The 21,220-nt window shown below is 41.8% G+C and overlaps 1 protein-coding gene across 1 annotated transcript in view; it reads right to left on the reverse strand.

Moving 5' to 3' along the window:
• The window catches only part of sdc2 (syndecan 2), a 34,740-nt gene extending 14,845 nt beyond the window's left edge, over positions 1-19,895 (reverse strand). Inside the window, exon 1 of the mRNA XM_018731975.2 lies at positions 19,205-19,895. Coding sequence (XP_018587491.1) covers positions 19,205-19,270 — 66 coding nt within the window. The 5' untranslated portion in view covers positions 19,271-19,895. The remainder of the gene's footprint in view (positions 1-19,204) is intronic.
• Between the last annotated feature and the right edge of the window lie 1,325 nt (positions 19,896-21,220).

Here is a 21,220-nt window from a genome sequence, read left to right on the forward strand (position 1 = left end):
TGCATGTCTACAAACAAGCAAAGGCTTTTTTCTTCATTTGAACAAATGGGGGTGTAATGCCACTTATAAAATGAGCAAATCAATACATCCAAACTAAGTGGCACAGCTGAGTAAATAACTTTACACTTACGTGATTTTTCTGAGAAAATAACCAATGAAGATAGCATCTGTGGTGTTTTGCTTTAGCACAGTAACATGGGTAAACCAGAAACTGATCAAGAGTGTAAATGTTATGTTCAGACAACTAGCATGTCTGTATCCAGCTCAGACTGATGCCACAGAGTGAACGCACACTGACAAGAACCAAGTAAGACAACTGACCAAATCAACATGAGCAGAATGAGTTCCTAGTGATAAGCACCAGAGCCGATTCAAAACTGTAGTATGCAAACTAGGTTTTAAAGTGGAATGTGAGAAGTGCAGCTGAAAAATACCTAAATCCAAAAGCGAACCAGTGCAAAAACTTTAAGGTGCATATGTATTAACACTCATGCAACGGCTTCATCGGGAATGAATGAATGTTCTTGTCCAAAACAATTGCTTTGGATCCTACACCTGAACGTGTAGAAATCAGATAACACATGCATGCAGAAATGTGGAAAAAGTAGGAAACTGATATTCAGTTCACCCGATTACTTTCAGTAAGATACCACATCCTCCATCGATGACTTCCTCTTTTCAGTATTGCTTCCTGAGTGTGCACTCAAAGGAAGAATGTCGTTTGACTGCATTTTATCGAAAATAAAAAGTGACACTCCTTGCACTTCTCCATTTCATGAGTGACCAATCTACGTTTTCCACCCAAAAATTCTTTACAAAGTACATCAACAATCCAATTTTTCTCCCCGCATGATTTTCGGATTCACTTGATTGCTCAACTACCGATCGGAACAGCCTGGAAATTCACCAATACCATTGTCACAGCACTGGTGATTTATACACATTTTTGATGTTAAAACTCAAGCTCCTAAAGCTACCTACAAATAAGAAAAGAAAAAAAAAAAAGAAAAAGATAAATCATTGGAGGAAAGTTCATGAATGTGCATGTGTTTGTGCAACAGAAATGGCTGAAAGCTTAAATCTTTGCCAATACATGCTAAGTCTCTGTTTCAGAGTAAATGGCTTTCAGCGCAATTGAAAAGTTGTGCCAGTTCCCACACTGATAAAAGGCAGCACAGCATGGGACGGTGGGTAGCACAGTGGCCAGAGCTGTGGCTTTCCTGAATTTAAACCCCGATGCCACTGACATACCTTTGATCTGTGCAAAAAAAAAAAAAAACCATCCATGTAAAAAAGGTGAACCCTTGGAAGTAAACAGCATACAAAGACTAAGTTATCTGAAGGAAAGCTTTAGTGAAATGAATATATAATACAAGATTGCAAAGCATGATCCTTCCTCATTACCCAAAGACCCACTGAGTGTGTAATCCCACCCTGAAGAGCACATACAGTATATGCATTCACTTCAAGCGCTGTTCATTTCCCAACAGGCACAGCAGGTTGAAGCAACACATACACGTATTCTCGCAACCGTATAACTGTTGCCGCACTCCAGCAATTGTCAATGCCAGTACAAGTGGACAGTGCAGACTACCTTTACACAGACCAGGAATCGTACAACGCAAAGTGTGGCACTTGTCGGCTATCGATTTACAATAGCTCAGCCAGGTGACTGAAAACACTGTAAACTTATAGTGAGACATGAGGCCGATGCAATGCTCACGTAAACACAGTGCGACACTCAATATGGCGTCATTATGCAAACGAGAAGATGTTATTAATGTGTGCCGGGATCTCCATGGGCTCGTCTTGCTCCCGCAGAGGACCCTGCCCTCCAGCCCTGGGAGCTGACAAATTCCTTAGACCCTCTTAACAACTTTTTGATATGGAGCCTGGAAACCAGACCCTCTTTGTCAGCACTGAAACGCTATACACTGGGAAGTGAATTTGACATGAGAATTTTTTTTTTTTTAAGTTTGCCTCAAGTTTTTATCCCTCTCAGCAAATGGGTGCAAAAAAGTCATTTTTAACATTTTTTGTTGGACCTTTTTATCCAGACTCATCAGCAGTACAGTAGAAGTAGGAACAAAATCCTTGTAATTTGAACATTACAGGTTTGAATCCCCTTCCTACTGCTTACCTAGAATACCCTGCTGTATTAAAAAAGTAAATAATTGTACAGATTAACACAGTAAATCACCTTGGACAAAAGTTTAGGTTAATAAAAATAATAGATTACATGGAATGCATTGCAAGCTTGTAAACAATATTATAAGCAATACAAAAAAAAAATCCATTTATAGATAATACTGGTAAATAATGGTGTTAAATATCAGGGCACTGCTTATAAAGCTACCTGACAGACATCTGCTGTTCTTGCTTCAAATTAACCCACAGCAGTGAGATGAGAAGAGCTTGAAGCCCAAGCCTAAAGTTGTGCTACATCCTAAAAAACAGCATTAGTATAAAGCTTTGACATAGCAGACTGCAATTCATATGTGAAAATCCTGCCTAGAGTGTCAGAAAGTCTCTCCCCTCCCCACAACTCCATGTATGTTTAAAAGGCAAGTGTGCACTTGCAGCTCATGGAGTTCAACTAGTCACAGCCAGCACTACATATAAAACCTTCAAAGAGACTCTGCTACACTTTAAGAGTTTTTTTTTTTTTTTTTAAAAATGAACCACCCCAGTGCATTCTGGGTAAAAACAGTCACCACGTTCCAAGACCTAACAGCAACATAATACCAACCTGGGCCTGCTTTCTGCACTGCTGTTGAGGAGCTGTAACTCTTTACGCCCCTAATGGTAACTCATCCTGAAGGTTAATGCCCAGCAGGCAAGGCTCAGGTTGCAAAGCCCAAGACCATCTGGGGCAGTGTCCCAAAACCAGGAAGCACTGTAAACAAGTGAACTGTGAGATGTTTGACTCCCAACAGCCCCAGTCAAAGCACAGCAAAGAAAACAAGTCTGACTTTTTTCTTTTTTTAACATCTCCTTGTCACCTCCAGCTGTTTGTCTTATTAGATGGTCAAAAATGCTTTGATCCCCAGCAAGTTTAAAATAAATACCTCTTGCACAAATTCATTTGTCCCCATTCCAAATATAAGTATTCAAATTCTTATTAACAGATAATGTACCACCAACTAGCCTGGATTATCAAAATGGCCAGTACACATAATGAGTTTCTCAGAATAGTTCATCGTGGGAAAATGAGGAAGCGCCGCACTCAGCATGATGAGCCCGCTGTAGAAATGAGTACTTCCGGCAGCTTGTTCACTCAGTACAAATGACCCTCAGGTGACTCATTGACCCTAATATAAAACAGACCAGAATTTCACTTCCTGCGAAAACCTGGTCTGGATTAACAGAAAACCCTTTCAGATCCTGGGCATCTGTCTGTTTACAGATATGCACAAGGGGCTTGAGGTTTGCTAGTCAATACAAGCCCACAGACTGACAGATATTCACTCTCAATCTGGCAAGAGGGAAAGGAAATTTCCAGATTGCAAAAAAATTCCTTGATCACAGATCAAAGCTCCATTTGCTTTGGGGGCAGGTCTCTTCAGTCCTGTTTAATAACAGCAAAAAAAGCCAATTCCAAGCATACTCATCCAGCTTCAGCTGGTCATGTTGACTTTGTGAAGTGTGCTGAAGTGTCCTGTCAAGGTCTGACAATCATTCCCCACTGATGATGTTCTGAAGTTTGGCGAATTTGAATTTTCCAGGCTTTTTGGGAATTAGGAGAGACAGGCAAGAAGACTGCTTTCTTCACAGTCCATGCACACCAATTACCACAAGTACAAATAAATGGACTCTGATTTTAACAAGGCTGCGCAGACCTGAAATGACTGAATACAAAGAGGTCAGTTCATACACTAGTAACTAATATGAATCACCAATGTTATTAATAATGTTATTCTCATTATAGGTGATTTCACAATGACCAAAACTTTTGCTCATCAAGAAAAAAAGATTTTAAATTAATGAAAAGTTATGGAGTGGGGGAGAAAAAAAAAAAAAAAAAAAACACTTTTATGTATTGTATATGTACTTATATACATATGTACACGGTCATATGTATGAAAACCTTATAAAAGCAAAAATGACAGCAAACAACACAGAACCTTTAAGTAAGTAGGTTATTCCTAACGCACACACAAACAGGAGACTATGATGCGGATCAGTCAGCCAGACTGGTCCAGAGAGGATGAATGTGGCCCTTTCAGGCCCAAAGCATGTCTGGTATTTCCACTATTCCTCCGCAAACACAGGTGGAGTTTCGCGATGGAAGAAGGGGGAAAGGAACCTCAATTTTGGTAGAACACTGACCTGAACAACATTGTCTGAACTGATCCAAATCCATGAAAACAGCCCTCTGACATTGCAGCCGCTTAACTGACGCTGAAGAAAGCTGTCCGCCATCTGGCTCACTTTCTCTGCAGACAGCCGAGCAAAAGCATTTGATTTGTATACTAACTTATACTGCTGGAAACAACGGAAAAGAACACCAGATAAAGAGAATTTAGTTACCCAGCACACTGCTGCTGAAATTCAGAAAGGTTTATCAAACATATATTGGAGATTAACTCCTAAAAACAGTAATATACCAGACTTGATCAGACCATTCTTGACACAGACCATTCATGCACAAAGCAGTAACACTGATAGATAAATAGATAGATAGATAGATAGATAGATAGATAGATAGATAGATAGATCCCACAAGGGAAATTATGTTACAGCAGCAGAACACAAGTCAGATAAATACTTGCAATATATATTAAAAAAAAAAAAAAAACCCGTATAAAACAAGGATCCAAACACTAAAGTACAACTCAGAGTTTGCTCCCAAAATATCAATTCACAGCCCTCTATCACCCTTGCAATAGGTCAATCGGTAATACCTGCAATAAGGTACTAGCTTTCTCTAAATTATTCTCAATATGTTTTCAAAGCAGTTTCATAAGGGCAGGGTGGAAACCTTATAACATTCACAGATTACCCCAAAAAAAAATCTGAAATCAGAAGAAAATACTCCACTGAGACAAACTGGTCACCAAAACAACTGGGGAGATTCAAACATTTGAATTAAGACAATGACCAACCCAAAGGAGCAGCCATTTATGTGAAAAACTAATGAGACAATTACAGCTCCAGAACCCCCCGTAGTCATCTTGTTCTCTTTGAAACTAAAGTGTTCGGGCAGAGGACTGTTAAAAATCTCAACTATGTATTGTTAACAGTGTCACGATGAAAAACACATACACACTCCGAAAAAAAAAAAAAAATAATCGTGGTCTTCAGCACAGAAGGATGATACAAGAGCCAACTGGTAACACAGCAGGAAGAGGACAGAAGTCCCACTGACCTCAGTGTGAAAACGCAGCATCGTGAACACTGCCAGTTTACTGATTCAGCACACAGCATCCAACTTACTCCAGAAACCAACATACTCACTGAACCTCCTAAATTTAAAGATAAAATTGATTAAAAGATTTAAAAACATGCTTGAAGCAAAAGGCAGAAATTTAAACAAGTACACGTATCCCCTTTTATATGGATGTAATTCATTCCTGAAAACTGACCATATACCAAGAGTCTGTAAACTGGAAGCTTCTTTCCCGTATTGTACAACAGGAGTACAACAAAAGTCACATACAGTACATTTACACTTATTTAGCAGACACTTTTCTCCAAAGCACCATAGATTTCAGAGAGCAATACATATAGTGAATAACATCAACAGGACAGATTTGGATGCAGACACATGACTCCTGAACAGTCAATTTGTCACACACCACAGCATAACCAGTATACATTACATGAATAGCTACATATATGCTTTTCCATTATAATTTTTAATAAACATTATTAAGCAAACGTGGGGAGAGGGGAGTCGGAAAGAGGTGAACATTGACATCCCTCTTGAATGCAGAGACGTACGTGAACAAAAATATGACAAAAAAGGAAAACGTTTTACAAAACTGTAATAAAACTTGAAAAATAATGAAAATTAAGAGGAAGTCATCACACATTGTTGAAAAGTCTGTCCCTCGTTGGCTCATGACTTTGACATTATAGGTCTAAACTAATTGGTTCATGACTTGTAGATCATTGAGGAAAAATCTGCCTCAAACACCCAAAAACAGTCCATAATAAGGCTTGTAATAACAGGAACAGTCGGTCTGTTTACCAAACATGGGTAAAACTTTTGTTGGTATGACAGTCCTAAAGTCCATAAACAGGGAATTCTTATAGCAAGGAATAACTGTACTGGGTTTTACAGTACAGATCACTGCATTTTAACAGTTGTCCTTCACCTGTTTCCAACTTGCAGAGCTGTCAAGAGACCAACTGCCCTTCACCACACAGGAACAAGCAACTAGCTAATTTTACAAGACTGCCGGTGAGGCAGTGTCCAACAACACTTCTGTCCACATTTGTATCTAGTTCCTTCAGAAAGTCCAGTTCCTCTAGAACATCGGCTGCCATTTAGCTCCAAGTTCTGCGTTCAGCTCAATGCAGGCCAGGGGTTTTGGAATCCTACAGACCCACTCCAAGACCTTTTCGCTGAAGCATAATACTCCTTCTGTTCTGACTAATTTCCATCTATCCTCCTCTGCTGTATGAAGCAGATTGGAAAGTTTACAGGAGCTAACAAGAGTGGTGGGAGTAGGAGAGCAGACAATCAGGACAAGCTGGATGTGGACGGGGGACAAAGCTCCACCAACTCAGTAAAGGACTGATTTCTTCAAGTGTTGGGCTACTGCACACATCAGATCAGGTGACAAAAACATCCTCTGACCTTGAACAGGTTTTTCAGTTTAATTTAAATTCCATTTACAACGCACCAATAAGAAAAGAGGAGGCTGGGGAGTGGATTTCAACATGTGCTCAGGTGCACTCCAGCAGCAGAGAGAGAGACCCACCAAATCTCTGCAGTGCACAAGCACACACCAGACAGGACATTTCAGAAGGCCAGTGATAGTGCCGTTGGGCTCTTATCTATTCTGATTTAAAAAAAAAAAAAAAAACAGAAGGGGGAGAAAAAAGGAAAGACTTTCTGGTTTGGTGGTTGATCCATTGCAATCCCTACAGCCTCGGCATTTCAATTCCCATCCTTCCCCTAAGAGGATTTCAATCCAAGGATTGATGGAGTCAAGGCATCCAAGTGAAAGGGAGCTGCAGCATTCGAAGCAGATGCATAGAGGGAGATGGGTGGGGCAGTAGGGCAAGGTTCGACACACGAAGGAAAAAGAGGGACATGGAGCAAATGTTAAGTGGAATAAATGCACTGGACAGGCAGCACACAAGAGGAACTGGGGACTGATGCATGAGTGGCAGGTGGGGAGCCCTTATCCCATTAGGCAGCACTAATCCCACAGGCCAAGCACCTTGGCCTGGGTACCTGCCAGGCAAGGCCATGCTGTTTAACACAACACTAATTCAAGGTACTCATATATACTCCTGAACATGTTCTGGAAATGTCCGCTGCAAGAGAAACATAAATGAAAGATTAAGTAACAGTGCTGCTGCATCAGTGTGTCTTCCTCATTAAAGACCCAATTAAGAGATTAATCTCATAGTAAACAATAGCACAGTAGCACTAGTGCAGTCATGTCTGAAAATGGTATATTCATACAATGCTCTAGTGTTCAAAACATGTCTGACTACAAAAGAGGGGCCTTTAATAGTTTTCACACATTTCTCCCCCCCAACAAACCAAACCATGGTGTCCAATAACCTATGAACTCTCTCCATAGCAAATTTAGCCATAATCACTGGTTAAATTATGTTACGGCATTATTATGGTTTAAATCATCTCAGCTACCTACATGTCATCCACTACCTTGTGATTCCAAGGTACTTTACAAAGTCAAACCAGAAGTGTGGACATTCTTTAAGCAATTAGCACCTACAAGCAGCCTCCGCAATAATTACAGCTTTGCAGATTTCCCCACTGAAAAGGGCTAATTCTCTGTTTGGCCGATTAGCAGGATCCCGTCTGTCCGAGATGGGTTTAGAGGCCACGCTGATCATGTTGGGGGTGGAGTAGGGTCACAAGTAGGAATCCCTGGGGATGGCAACAGACATGGGCACTCGGGCTGCACTTGGGCAAAAGGTGCAGAGGGTTCATTCAGTTGGGACACCCAGTAGCGTAGTGGTTAGAGCTACTGCCTTTGGAACCAAAGGTGGTAGGTTTGATCCTCACCTCTGCCTATAGTACCCTTGAGCAGGGTACTTACCCTAAATTACTCCAGTAAAATTACCCAGCTGTACAAATGGGTAAATAAGTGTAACCTTAATGCTGTAAGTCACTTTGGAAAAGTGTCAGCTAGATGAATAAATTTAACAGTAGGTTAGAAAGTTTGAGACTAAGTTTTAAGACCAATTTTTTGAGTAAATTGGAACACCCAGGGCAACCACAGGCTAGCAAACATTGGTGCCGTGATATTTTTCCCTGTGCCCTGGCACCTCTATTCCTGACTGGCTATAAAGCAGCTGATCCACAACAAGCAGAGCGTCGGTAGGTGGATACGGCCCTACTGGCACACGAGCACCTAGTACGGCTGTATCCAATTCCTCTCCACACTTGAGGAGAAGACTCCGGAGACAGAAGGCACTGTCCACATTCCAAAAGCAAAAGGAAGCACACTCCAAAAAATGACGACATTGTAGCATCGTGACTTTGCCAGACTGGTTTGCAATGCTTTGACTGCAGCACTCCACCACAAGCGCAAATGCAGCCCACCCAAACCACACCTAAATCACTACTCTTGCACTATGCATATCAGCTGCTAACAACTTAAATAAAACAAGCTGTGATAGACAGGAATGAACTGTGTATTCAAGAGTCTCGATGTGCCAATTCATGCCAGGTGACCCCCAGGAGTTAAAAAAAGAGACCTACGCAATCACCAGTTATGACTAAAATTGTATCTCAGAACACACTGAACTTCCATGTCAAGGATCTGTGCATGACTCCAGCTCTTGGCTGCTGGGACTGACACACTGATGGAAAGCCAAGTGGGTATTTCTCAGAGTGACACACGAGAGATCTGCACGTTCTCTATGTCCCCAACACTGCTACAGGAATTTACCTCAAAAAGTATCCCACCACATATAATAGAACATCCATCATAATCTAGCTGATACATTCTCTATCCATCTTCACAAGGAGTAACACAGCCAACAAGAGCAAACAAGGAGCGAGAAGGTTGTACACAAGGGCAGCATGCTTGGGAAATGTTGTTACTCTCTTTAGCTCATGGAGCTATGCAAGGTGTGGGATTGCAGTCCAGTACTGGCAATGGAAACAGCCTTATGCTGGTGTCCTCTCCAGCGGTGAACCAGAAGACCTAACACTATGCTGGACAGTGTTGGCCAAGTTGCTATTTGTAGAAAGGACCTCTGAACCCAAATATAATAGAAAAAGTATTGAGACACAGAGGGAAAGAAGGGGGGGAAATTTAGTGACATACACATGCAGACCATCTGTTGTGAGCCCATTCCAGACTAATCTAGCCAGAACAATGTGCCCACAGTGAACACACACCAGCGGAAAGACGGCAGCAAACTCGGCACAAATTACTGTACATTATTGCAGCCTCTTCCTCTTCATGCAAAGCCTCTCCATAACACAAGAAAATCCATTCATTACTACCACATGTAAAAGGAGACCCAATAAATAGCATCCCATCCCAATAAATAGCACCACTGTTTTATTTCAATTAACACAATACAAAAATTGATTAGTATTAATAAAAAAACCCACACTGATATTTTATTCTTCTTGAATAACTAAAACAGTGGTAACACAACTGGTCTGTCATGACTTCCATTTTCACACTGTTTTAGAAACTTTCATAATCCTGCGGTAGGGCAACAACACAAAGAACAGTATCTCACAGAACTAAAAAAAAAGCATCCCAAGTTCACAGAAATCTAATGCTCTAACTTAGAAGAGCACATAAATGTCTCAAAATGCAAAATTTCAGCCTACTTCATAAAGAAGAAGTATAGTAGAAGAATACAGCATCAACACAAATGCCAAACCTAGCACCGCTGAGCTCTGTCAGCTCTTTCCTATCAATATCATTCTCCAGGAATGTGCGGTTAACAGTGCGCCATCTCTCCCAAAACTGAGAGCTCCCATTTAGTCCTTCCATTTGGTTGAGAGTACGACACATAATGCAGGAGCGTGATCACCACTGCTCCTTGACACAGGCTTCTAACACTGAATGGCACATTTGGAACACGACCTCTAAGACTCACATTCCCTCACCTGTTGCTCATACCACTCTCTCTATGACACGGACAGCCATTGGACTGGTCTCGCGCCCCTGCTGCCTGACCTCTTATAGCCACTGGGAGCACAGTCAGGACTTTTATCAGTGACCTGCGTTGCTAAAGCAAAGCTCAGTAAAGAAATTAAATATTGTACTCTACCGCAGAACCCCTCTTCAAACTCTCCTACACACTGCAACTGTTCTAAGGACACACACTGAAAACTCAGCAGAAGAGAAGGCCAGCAGACATCATTCAAAAGGTATAGTCATCAACAAGGCATGAAATGAACAAAAATTTCCTTGAGCAGTAGAACAGCAGCGCCTGGATAGTGTGACAGGACATAGGTTCAATCCCCACTCAGTCTGTGTAGAGTTTGCATGTTCTCCCAGTGTCTAGGTGGGTTTCCTCCAGTTTCCTCCCACAGTCCAAAGACATGTTGTTGAGATTCACCCATAGTGTTTGAGTAACACAGAGTGTGTGTGTTCCACTGATGTATGGATGAGTGACCCAGTGTAAGTCGTGTATCTAGTAGTGTAAGTCACCATGGTGAATAAGGTGTGTGGGCTGATAACACTACATAGAATTCACTGGAAGTCGCTTTGGACAAAAGCGTCTGCTAAATGTAACGGTTAAAAAAAAGTGATGGAATAGAAAGACCAGGTAGTAAAAGTAAATGTACTAGCTGCCAAATATATCACGTTTAGGCCTCTCTCTGTGTTTACACCAATTAAAAATGTGCGGCTTCCCAACAGGAAGTAACTAAATTAGCATGTCAGTTGGTCTGATTCATCTAGTGTTACACCATCACGAAAATTTAATTCCTTCTGACACTTCCCTTTAAACCTCTGCCTTGGATAAACATCTGTCTCAAAATAGCAGGTTAACAAGACACAGTCGCAAATTTTATTTCCATTTGAATATTAGGATTGGCAAGCAGGAGGGTGCTAACAAAGAGTCTATTAGCAAAGATTAACTACTGATTTCAAAAGCTGTCCCTTTTTCATGACTGAATGCATTAAATGCATTAAAAAAAAACAGCATGAGCTGTGCTGGCATTGCAATGAATCTTCTGACGTGAGCAATGATCAAGACAATAAATAAGAGGGAAAAATACATACCATCTTATTCATTTTTCTCTCTCATCACTTCATTTGCATCTTTAAATCACACCAATGCTGTTAAAAACATTCTCGCTTTTCAGTAGAGTCTTACTGAAGCATCGTTTAAAACCCTTGAAAGATGTTGCGTGGCACTTAGCAAAATTGCACACTACTACTACGTACGATGAACATCTGGAAAAGAACCATTCTGCCTGGATATTTTGAACAGCGGCACAAAAAAGGCAAAATTACAAATTTTAGCAAAGCAACAACATAAACTACAGGCAAAATTTCCATAAAGGTAACACTGGCCAGGAAGACTGACACAAGCAGGTCACATCACCGCTGGCCTTTTACAAGACAAGGAAAAGTGTAGGCAGTTTCAGCTCACACAACTTTGAGAGTCAGGTTTTCAGATAAATCAGATTACATTTAACACAATGACACCCCACTGACCCCGACAGCTGCACTGAGCACCTCTAATGAAGTGAGCTACAACAGAAGGCCAACATGTCTGAAGTGTCGTAGGTGCTAAAAAGGTACGGCATTTATTCTCATCTTTGCTTCACGTATCTGGCCTTAGCGAGCAGTTAGTAGACAAACTTGGCTTGGAAAATACTCTGATTCAGAGAGCTGCCTAGTTAAGCAACTCTACACATGCAGACACTGAACGGAAATGAAAACAGGCACACAGAGATGTGCTACTACTGATGACAAATAAATGCCAGCTTTGGTAGTTCCAAAATGTGAGACGGAGTTTGCACTTGATGCTTGAGTGCATCTGATTCAGACAAAACTCATCTGATTCCATGCATGACTTCTGCTCAGGAGAAAAGGTTTCTTTGTGGTCGCACCCATGCTGACATCCCTCCTCATATGTAAAGGAAAGTGAAATTATAACCTTAACACAGAGGGGACCAGTTCATTCGTCACTAGACTTAAGAAAATGAAAAAGTGAAGATTAAAAAAATTTGAGTGTGAGACGGGAAGGGACGATCCAGTTAAAAGTGCAGAAAAGAATCCAACACGATACTGTATAAAATAATAAAACTCGAGCATAAACGATAGCCTGCAGTCAAGTGAAACACAGCATGCAATTTTTCAGTGATCTTATGTGCATGGATGACAAAAAACTAACTTACGTCAAAGCCTTTATGTCCACTACGCCTGAGTAGTATATTTGCAGATGGCCAAAGGCCTCAGCACCAGATCCGGCTTTGGAAAGCAGAGGGACAGAGCTGAAGCCAGAGGGATGACTCTAATGGGCTGAACATGGGGGTGGACTCATACAGCACAAAACCCATATGGTGAAAACACAGAGAGAGAGCAGACAAGATACAAGGGGACACAAACCCAGGGTAACGTTTTTAAAAAAAAAAAAAAAAAAAAAATTAAAAAATTTAAAAAATGGGGCTGCCTGCAGCAATCCGGCCAAATACCGATGGAAAGGAAATGGCTGCTCTCTCTGCTCCTGCAGCTGGATGTCACTCCGCAGCCGATCGCCCTCGCGGCCGAGTCGCCACACTGCCCGGCTTCGTTCGCACCACCTGCTGCCAAGCTGCACTGTACGTACATTTTCATTGTGATGACAAAAGCCATCGGAGTCGACCAAAATGCACGTTCCCACTCCGTGGAAATTAAAAATCGGTCGCAATGCAGTAAATGCGAAAAGCAGACGCCGTAACCACACCACATGACTCCCTTTTCAGCGCACAGCCTTTCCACCAACCTCGGCCATGCCCATAAACTTTCCATTTGCTAAGCTAGTTAAGGATGGGGGGGTGGGGGAAACAGAACTGCATTATAAACTTCGGTACAATGCTTTTTCTTCCCACCAGGCTCCCTTTCCATTCACAGCTTTGTATGGACATGCCCATCACAAGCGGACAAAGCGCTAGCCCGCAGGGCCCTGTCTGTCTACAGGTGCTGCACTTAATTTTCCCAGTTCATACAGATAAACAATCTCAGCTTTCTAATCAATTACAACTCTGTATTAAAAACTAGCAGTGGGCTGTACACTTCCTTGTTGTGCAGTAAATGTGTTTTGACCTTACATCACAACAGCAAATGCGTGAAACTTCAAACAAAAACAAATTTGTCCTCCAGACAAATACTACCTTACTCCAAAGTATCCACATTCAAAGTAACACATACATCTTCCTTTCATGTCCTCCTTTCTCATTGGTTAGACAGCAGCAATAGTGCAAGTGGAACTTAAAACCAGATAATAATGACAAACAGCCGCTTAGCTGAGGTGAGAGCCCAACAGATGATGTGCTGCATGGCTGATGGAAAAACAAGGGCTGGAACAGATTTCTTTAAGAGTCCAGAGAGCTGATCTCTGCACGCTCTCCTGCAGATTGCATAATGCTTGACAATCTTGATTCAAAGGAGTAGAAACTGTGCCAGGGTGAGGTGGATGGGATGGTGCTGTGCTGCAGACTTATCCATTCCTATCTATGTTAGGTTTTTAAATGATAATCTGAGAAATGCTTTTACTGTGCATCTGTCAGAATAAATATGACGAGGTTGAAAGACTCCACTCACGGTCCTATGGTCTTCTAAGGACACAACCCCCCCCCAAAGTTATGCAAGCATTCTTTGAAAATCAGTGCATTCAAAGTATAATCAAACCTGTCTTTAGGTCCAAGTCCCCTGCTGTAAAATTAGGTCAGATTATGGATAACAGTCACCTACTATATAAGTTACATTTCAAAAGTTGGAAAGAGATCACCAAAATATGTTAGGGAGAGATCAGTGATTTATCCATTTACACAGCAGGGCACCCTAAATGCATTAATTCATGGTAAATACCTTAGTCAAAGGTAGTCCAGTAAGAGGGGGATTCACCCAGGAACCAACAAATTTAAAGCAAAGAACTAAATTTTCTCAAGAGGTTTCAATAGAAGATAAACGTTTAATATAAAAATATTTCAGATAAGTACACTGTAGTCCACAATAGGTGTCTTGAGAAAGGACTGAACTACAACTACCTTTAAAGCAGAGATGAAGCCTTTTAATGGGTGTGTTAATTATGTATAGAATGTGGATGTAAGAACTGCCAGTAAACAATCAATTTAGAAAGGATCTAGAAAAAAGGAAACTGACTTGGGGAGAAGAATTCTTCTACTTGTTAACTATGCTAAAATGACTAAAACATTGTAGAAGGTGCAATGATCCAAAAGCCCTGTAGAGTTTGAGCAGGTAGCGCCCGGATCACGTCTCTAATATAATCAATTAATAAAATGAACTCGGTAATAGTACTACTAAAAATAATAAAGTGTCAGATCCCATTTCTTGCCAGTGAGCTTTGCCACAGTACTGTAAATCAAAGCACAAATATTTTACTTTGTACCAGCAGAGAATCACAGGCACCATAACAGACCATTTTTTATAGCAAAGGTTACTCCATCAGTCTGTAATGACTTCAAGACCCACAGCTTAGTATATTTCCAATTGTGCTATAATTTACGACACAGATTTAAGGGAGCGTGTTGTATTATTAAGTGGAGGAGGGTTTCTCAGTTCTGTATACCTTTCTTTTCACAGGAATCACTTCATCTAAGGCTTCTCTTAGAAGCAAACTAACCATCGGAGCGAAATCATTTCAGATTAAATGTGTCACATCTTTCAAATGTTCAGGACACATGAAACTATATGTGCTATAAGTCACATGACACATGGGGGGAAAAAAAAATGTGGCCTCAAAATGAAAGACATTATCTTGTTACCAAACTCACTGCATGTATTGTGTCACATGCTGGGGGTCAACTGTGCTGTCAGCCTGACTTTGCTATTTGCTTTAGTACAACTTTAACTGCGGATGAGTTCAGAGTAACTCAAACATGCATAAATAACTTGGGTTGTGTGTGTCCATCAAGACAAACCTCTGACAAGTCTTCAAGAAGTGCTCATCTGTAGGTGAAAATGTGGGCTCTGAAAATATATCACTGTTACTCCACAAGCTTTTTTTCCAGTAAAACACAACTTTGCAATTAAAACACTGATCTACATTTAAAATTAGAAAACACTACAACCATAAAAACTATATAAACTGGTTAGTTGGTCTATGAAGTGTGCAATGCGTTGCTCAATAAAAATGCAAATGTAACTCACATGGAGATCAGCTCTTCTGTGTGCTTGTCTCAAAAATTAACTGTTCACAGTCAGAAGACCTCAGTTCAGAAATAAATCGTTTTTCCTAGCATGAGTTACTTTAGCCAAATCTAAATACCAAACATTCTGACAAGACAATCTGTACACTTCCTACACACATATACATCCCCGTTATGGCAGATTAAGAATAAAACCTGTTACCAACTATGTTATTTCAAAACAGACTCACTATACAGGAAACTTACTTTGCTAATTTACTACTTGAAAAAAGCAACTTCTACTACTGTATATGCAGGGTTATTTAGAGAACATATCGTTAAATATAAATTATACCCAAATTGTTGAATATAACTGTTCTTTTACAGAAGTAGCCACCAAATGCATTCCTGCAAATCGTCCCATTAAAAACCAAAATGTACATGCTGTTGATGCTTCATTGCAATTTGTTTTTTTTAAAGACCAACTGATTACTTCCATCACTTTATTAAACACTAAATATTAAATACTGATGAAGCTTAAAAGCTAATTTACTATGGAACTGGCAAAATGATTCCCGATAGTTAATATGCCTGCATTTCATGGATTTGTCGCTTTCTGTCTAAAACTAGTGTTTTTGGAATTTTTTCAAATATGATGAAGCCAAATAGAAACTAAAATTTTAAATGACAAAGATGCATAAGAATAGTCAAGGTCTGCCTGTCTCCATTTTTACTTCATTACTGGTGTATGTCTTTCAAAAGTAGAGCTTCAGCCATTTAAAATAACCTTTTAAGATCTCCTACATAAAGACTGTCTTCAACCATCACTGACAAGATGTCACATAGCACAAAGGACAAAATAATTGTCATTATCGCCAACATCAAATATCACCTTTCCTCTCAGTTATCAATTTGCATTCCTGTCCAAATTCAAGCTGATTTTCATCAATTCAACTCATAACACCTGCATTTAAAAGTGAATGCTGATGCTAATGTAGGTAAACACAGTACTAAGCAGTCAAACTATGAAATGGAGAAGGAACATCTGTATACTTTACATGGGCTGGTTGTACTATAGAGAATAAATAGAGTTGGAGAAAGAAGGGAGGAAAGGTTCTAGTCCAGGATGTTTTCTCAGCATCTCATTAAACCTGGGATCAGTCACATGCCATTTTCACAGCTGGTGCAAAGCTTGCTCTCTGAGGTTGGTTTCAAACAGCACAACCGTTCTGATCCGGAATAAATCTCCAGGCCGAGGAGCTGAGGAGAGCACCGCACGGGGTTTCCGCCCACACTACGCACCAAAACAACACAAACTAGAGTCCAAACAAGTGTCAGGACACACACTGGAGACATGCCGTCTTCCCACAAAGGAATGACAACTCAATTCAGCACAGAAAGGATATGTCTCACCACAGCACAAACAGCCTACCATCCTGCATCACTGTTTGTAGTGTTTGTTAAAAACTCTGGAGACAACAGGAGAAGGCGAAAGAGGGGAGAGAAAAAAAAAAAACAACTTAAGAAAATCATGCAAAAGAAACAGCAGGAGAAGATTTACTTTCACTGCATCTTTGTTTCAGCTGGTGGTTACAGTGCGCTTTGTGTCCTGTGTAATTACCACACAGATCAGCCTGGTGGTCATCTGCAACATCACTTGATTGCAATTTCAAAGCAACGGCAGTCCTAAGAATCGATGTCAAGCATGGGCTTTCACAGTGACAGTGATACAGTGTTGTTGCAGGCTGGGAGGATGGGAAGAGCTGGCGATCGAGGCTGGGAGCAGCAGGAGCAAACAAGCTTTCCAGGCAAAGATACTAATGGCCCCCTTTCACTGTGAAGTTACTTAACATCACGCTGGCACAGGCCCAAATTATTATTTCTTTTTTCAAAAGCACCATACGCAAAGTGTACAACAGAATTTTCTCAGTTTCCTTTCAGCGAAAGCCTGGGCTGCCGGCAAATAACGGAGGTGTGGGTAAATAAAACGACATCTTCACCGAAACACAAGCAAAGCACCACGGCAATTATTGCATATCTGCATTTCACCGCCTTCGGTGATCTGAGACATCCCAGTTCTCACACCTTACTATGCCTATTCAGCAATATTACTGTTAAAAAAAAATAAAAAAAAAAAAAAAGAGCTCTGCTCCAGTCAGTCAGATGAAGTGTATTTAGAGCTGACGTCCACAGAATGCCACAGCTTCCACAATCCAGTTTCTATAAAAAAAGACCCCCCCCCCCCTTTTTTTTCAAGGGTGACCTCATGCATAACAATGACTCATTAGGACACTGGTGTTTGAATCCACTAATTGGGGGCCACTGCAAAGCAGCAACCAACCAAGCAAAACAAAGAGCGTGTGTAAGACCGAGTGAGTCGCATCAGATACATAAACACCTACCGCAAAGACAAGAAACGGGAGCCGAGCGCAGGAAAAAGTGTCTGCGTGAAGCTCGAGACTCCGTTTTTCAAGCGTGCAGAATCCATTACGCACGTTTGTGCGGCCATGCGCCTTAAAAAAAAAAGGTCAGCCCGAAGTAAACACCAAGTATTTGTACACTGGCACGGCACTGGTATCACACAGAAACCCTTTTCACACTGCTGTTCAAACAAACCCTCCATAAAAGGGTCTCCATATGTTGCATAACTCCGCACTCACAACAGCATGCATTGATTTATTTACCAGAACCTTTTTCACCATGTTTACTTGAACTTTGAGTCTTTTTCAAATGTACTTCACTGCAGAGCAAATCTGATATTCCCGCCGTCCCACTTGAAACACAACTCGGCACCTTCCACACATTTTTAAGCCCTTTCAACGCCTTCAGGTTTGTTTTCCAAACACCGAGCGGCAAAAATGATCTCTCGCATCTTTGGTGACATGTGAAATCACGTGCGTCAATTTACAAAATGTGCCACGCAGCACATCCACCGGACTGTGACGTTTAACCGAACGCATCTCGCCAGCAGCGATCTTGGAGCGAAGGGATCCGGCCGCACTCACGGGTCTTGATTCCAGACCAGCGCGAGCTCAGGTGAGCGGTCACCTGTCAGTGGGAGTCCACCGGGACTGCAAGGCGACATGATGATTCTCATCGTGCTTTTCGTAAAGTCAAATTCACTCACAGATCCAGAGAGCGTCGACTGTTGCCAGTTCCTGTTCCGAGCCTCAGCGGTCAAGAGCCCATTTCTGAGCCCCACGATCAGAAACAACGCGGCACAGGTGTTATGGAGGAGACGCATGATGACATGTGAAGGGCCACAACACTGCAACATGATGATGATTCAACATTTGATTCAAGAGCAGAGCCAGATCAGTCAGCAGCGGTTCATCGTTTCAAAGACATGCCGTGGTGGTATGTTCTCAGTTATAACCATAGTGATTGTTTTCAAACACTGAAAAAGTTTACCTCATACCTACTGAAAGCGATTAAATAAGTGACCTCCTGCCCAATCCGATCGTTAATCTCAGGAGAGCTCGAAAGTCGCACAGACTGAGCGCCGTCAGTCATTGTGTGCGAGCCGCTGGACGGTTTAGTCCAATTTTAGCCAGTCAGTCCCCACTGAGCATTTCATTTGTAGTTATCGTTATGATGATGATTATTATTTATATTTGAGAAGAGAAAATAGGCCTGCATAACGCTCCAGTAGTAGCTCCCGGGACGGACACACACACACACACACACACACACTTGATAGACAGACTTTTCGGTTCTCACCGTGTCGGTGGACAGCGCAGCCGCCAGAGCCACAGTGAGCAGCGCCACACACACCATCCTCCTCATCCCGATGCCGATTATAATATCAGCAGCAGCAGCAGCAGCAGCAGCAGCACGAAGGGGTCACCGGCGACACCGCTGTGCGGAACACACTCCTCCGGCTGCCGGCGCGTCTCCTCCGGCCACAGACTTAGTGACTAGTCTGCTCAGCCCGGCTACGGCTTCCTCCCCCTGAGTTGCTGCTTGAGCTCCTCGCTTTTTCTCCCGTTTCCTTCTGTTTCCTCCCTCTTTTCTTCTCGGTTTTTCCTCCCCTCACACACACACACGTCTCGTTCCTTCTGCTCCGCGCACTTTTTTCCCCAAGTAAAAACACACACACACGCACACACTTAGTTGGTCTTTTTCCCCCCCCCGCTGCTTCTCGCGCCTCCGTCCGTGTCTTTTCCTGCACTACTATCCGGGAGCTGCTTAGTATGTCCTTATTGTTTTATCTTCCTGTCCCGTCCCCGTGCTAGTAATATTAAAATTATTATGAGCAGTCTTCTGAAGGAAGTCCGCTTCCACGCGCCGCGCAGCCAAGGGGGCTCGAGCGCAGCTTTCCGTTCTCCGCGCGAGGGTGTACGGACGGGGCCGAGCTCGCGCCGTGATTGACAGGTCCTCGGACCAGCCGGAAGGGGGAGGAGGGGGGTCCGGTTCGCAGGGAATGGGATGTGCCAGGAGCAGTGTATTTAAACAACTGTTTTTTTTTTTCTTTTTTTTTTTTTCCTTTTTCTTTTTTTTTTTTCTTTTTTTTTTTTTCTTTCCCTCGAGGGGCGGACGTGCAGAAAAAGGTATTTCAAAAAACACATTGTGCTACCCTCATCTCCGATTGTAATATATATTTCCGAAATAATAATGCACCAACTTGATTTTATAAATCATTAAATGTATGTTCCAGCTCTGTTACTTCTTCAAATTATTAAACCGATATATATATATAGAATAGCCTATAACCAATGTACAGTAGCTGTAATGTTCAAAACCGTCCGTTACAATTTATACTTTTATCAGATTTACATGATAAATTGCGGTTAATTTCAAGAACTGGCAACTCTTGTTATGTACAGTTAGGGGAAAAAAAAAAAAAACATTAATCCCATTCTAGTTTCATATTATTGCCCAAAGTCTGATCTGTGTTGACGGCTTCAAAATATCTCATCTGGAGTCTTTTGTCTCCCTCTGCTGAGGCACGAACGACATAAATCACTGCAAACAGTTGAAGTACATTCAGTTGTGAGGAGCTGTGGCATAGCTGAGCTGTGCTCACACTTATCACAGAATAAATGGCGCCAAATTTCCTTCGATGCAAAACCAAAAAGAAACTTAGTAGGATGAAACACTAGCAAAATGTGCATAACATTCACACGAGTCAACCATCTAAAGCTTGAGCACCTCCAGGACATCCTCCATCTCCTCCTCCTCATCTCTCCAGCTGCCTGAAAATATCCCATGTGATTGTCCCTTTACGGTGAGCAGCTGGTCTGCATCCTATTCCACCGGCAAGGCGCGAGCTGCGATCTGCCTCATCCTGTGCCGCAGTCTGCATCGCTCCAGCTCGCGCACCGTCAGGGTGTGTGTTCCGAATGCCGCATGGGTAAATGTGGTTTATTTTCGATACCTGCGCATGAAATCGAAGCTGAACATTCTTTACAGTGTCTTTCTACCTGTTTTGTTTAACTACTGCTTTGACCATAAGCATCCACAGCAATTAAAAAAAACCAAGTGACCAGAGTCAGAAATGCATTTTGAAGTAGTCCTGTGGCTGACCTTGGACTCTAGGCGAAAGGCCTAAATATTTTTTTGAGGAATTGTCTTGAAGTCACTCTGCATATGCTATGATGTAATTACTGGTAAAACTGCACCGGACCTTTCTCAGACAGAGATACGCCAAGTTAACTTTATGTCTCCCTAATTTATCACACCCCTGTAAATTATCTGGCCCCAAATGCCTCCGAGTGTTGCTGAATTATGGATCTT

Source organism: Scleropages formosus, chromosome 23 (assembly GCF_900964775.1).
Source record: "Scleropages formosus chromosome 23, fSclFor1.1, whole genome shotgun sequence".
Lineage (NCBI taxonomy): Eukaryota > Metazoa > Chordata > Actinopteri > Osteoglossiformes > Osteoglossidae > Scleropages > Scleropages formosus.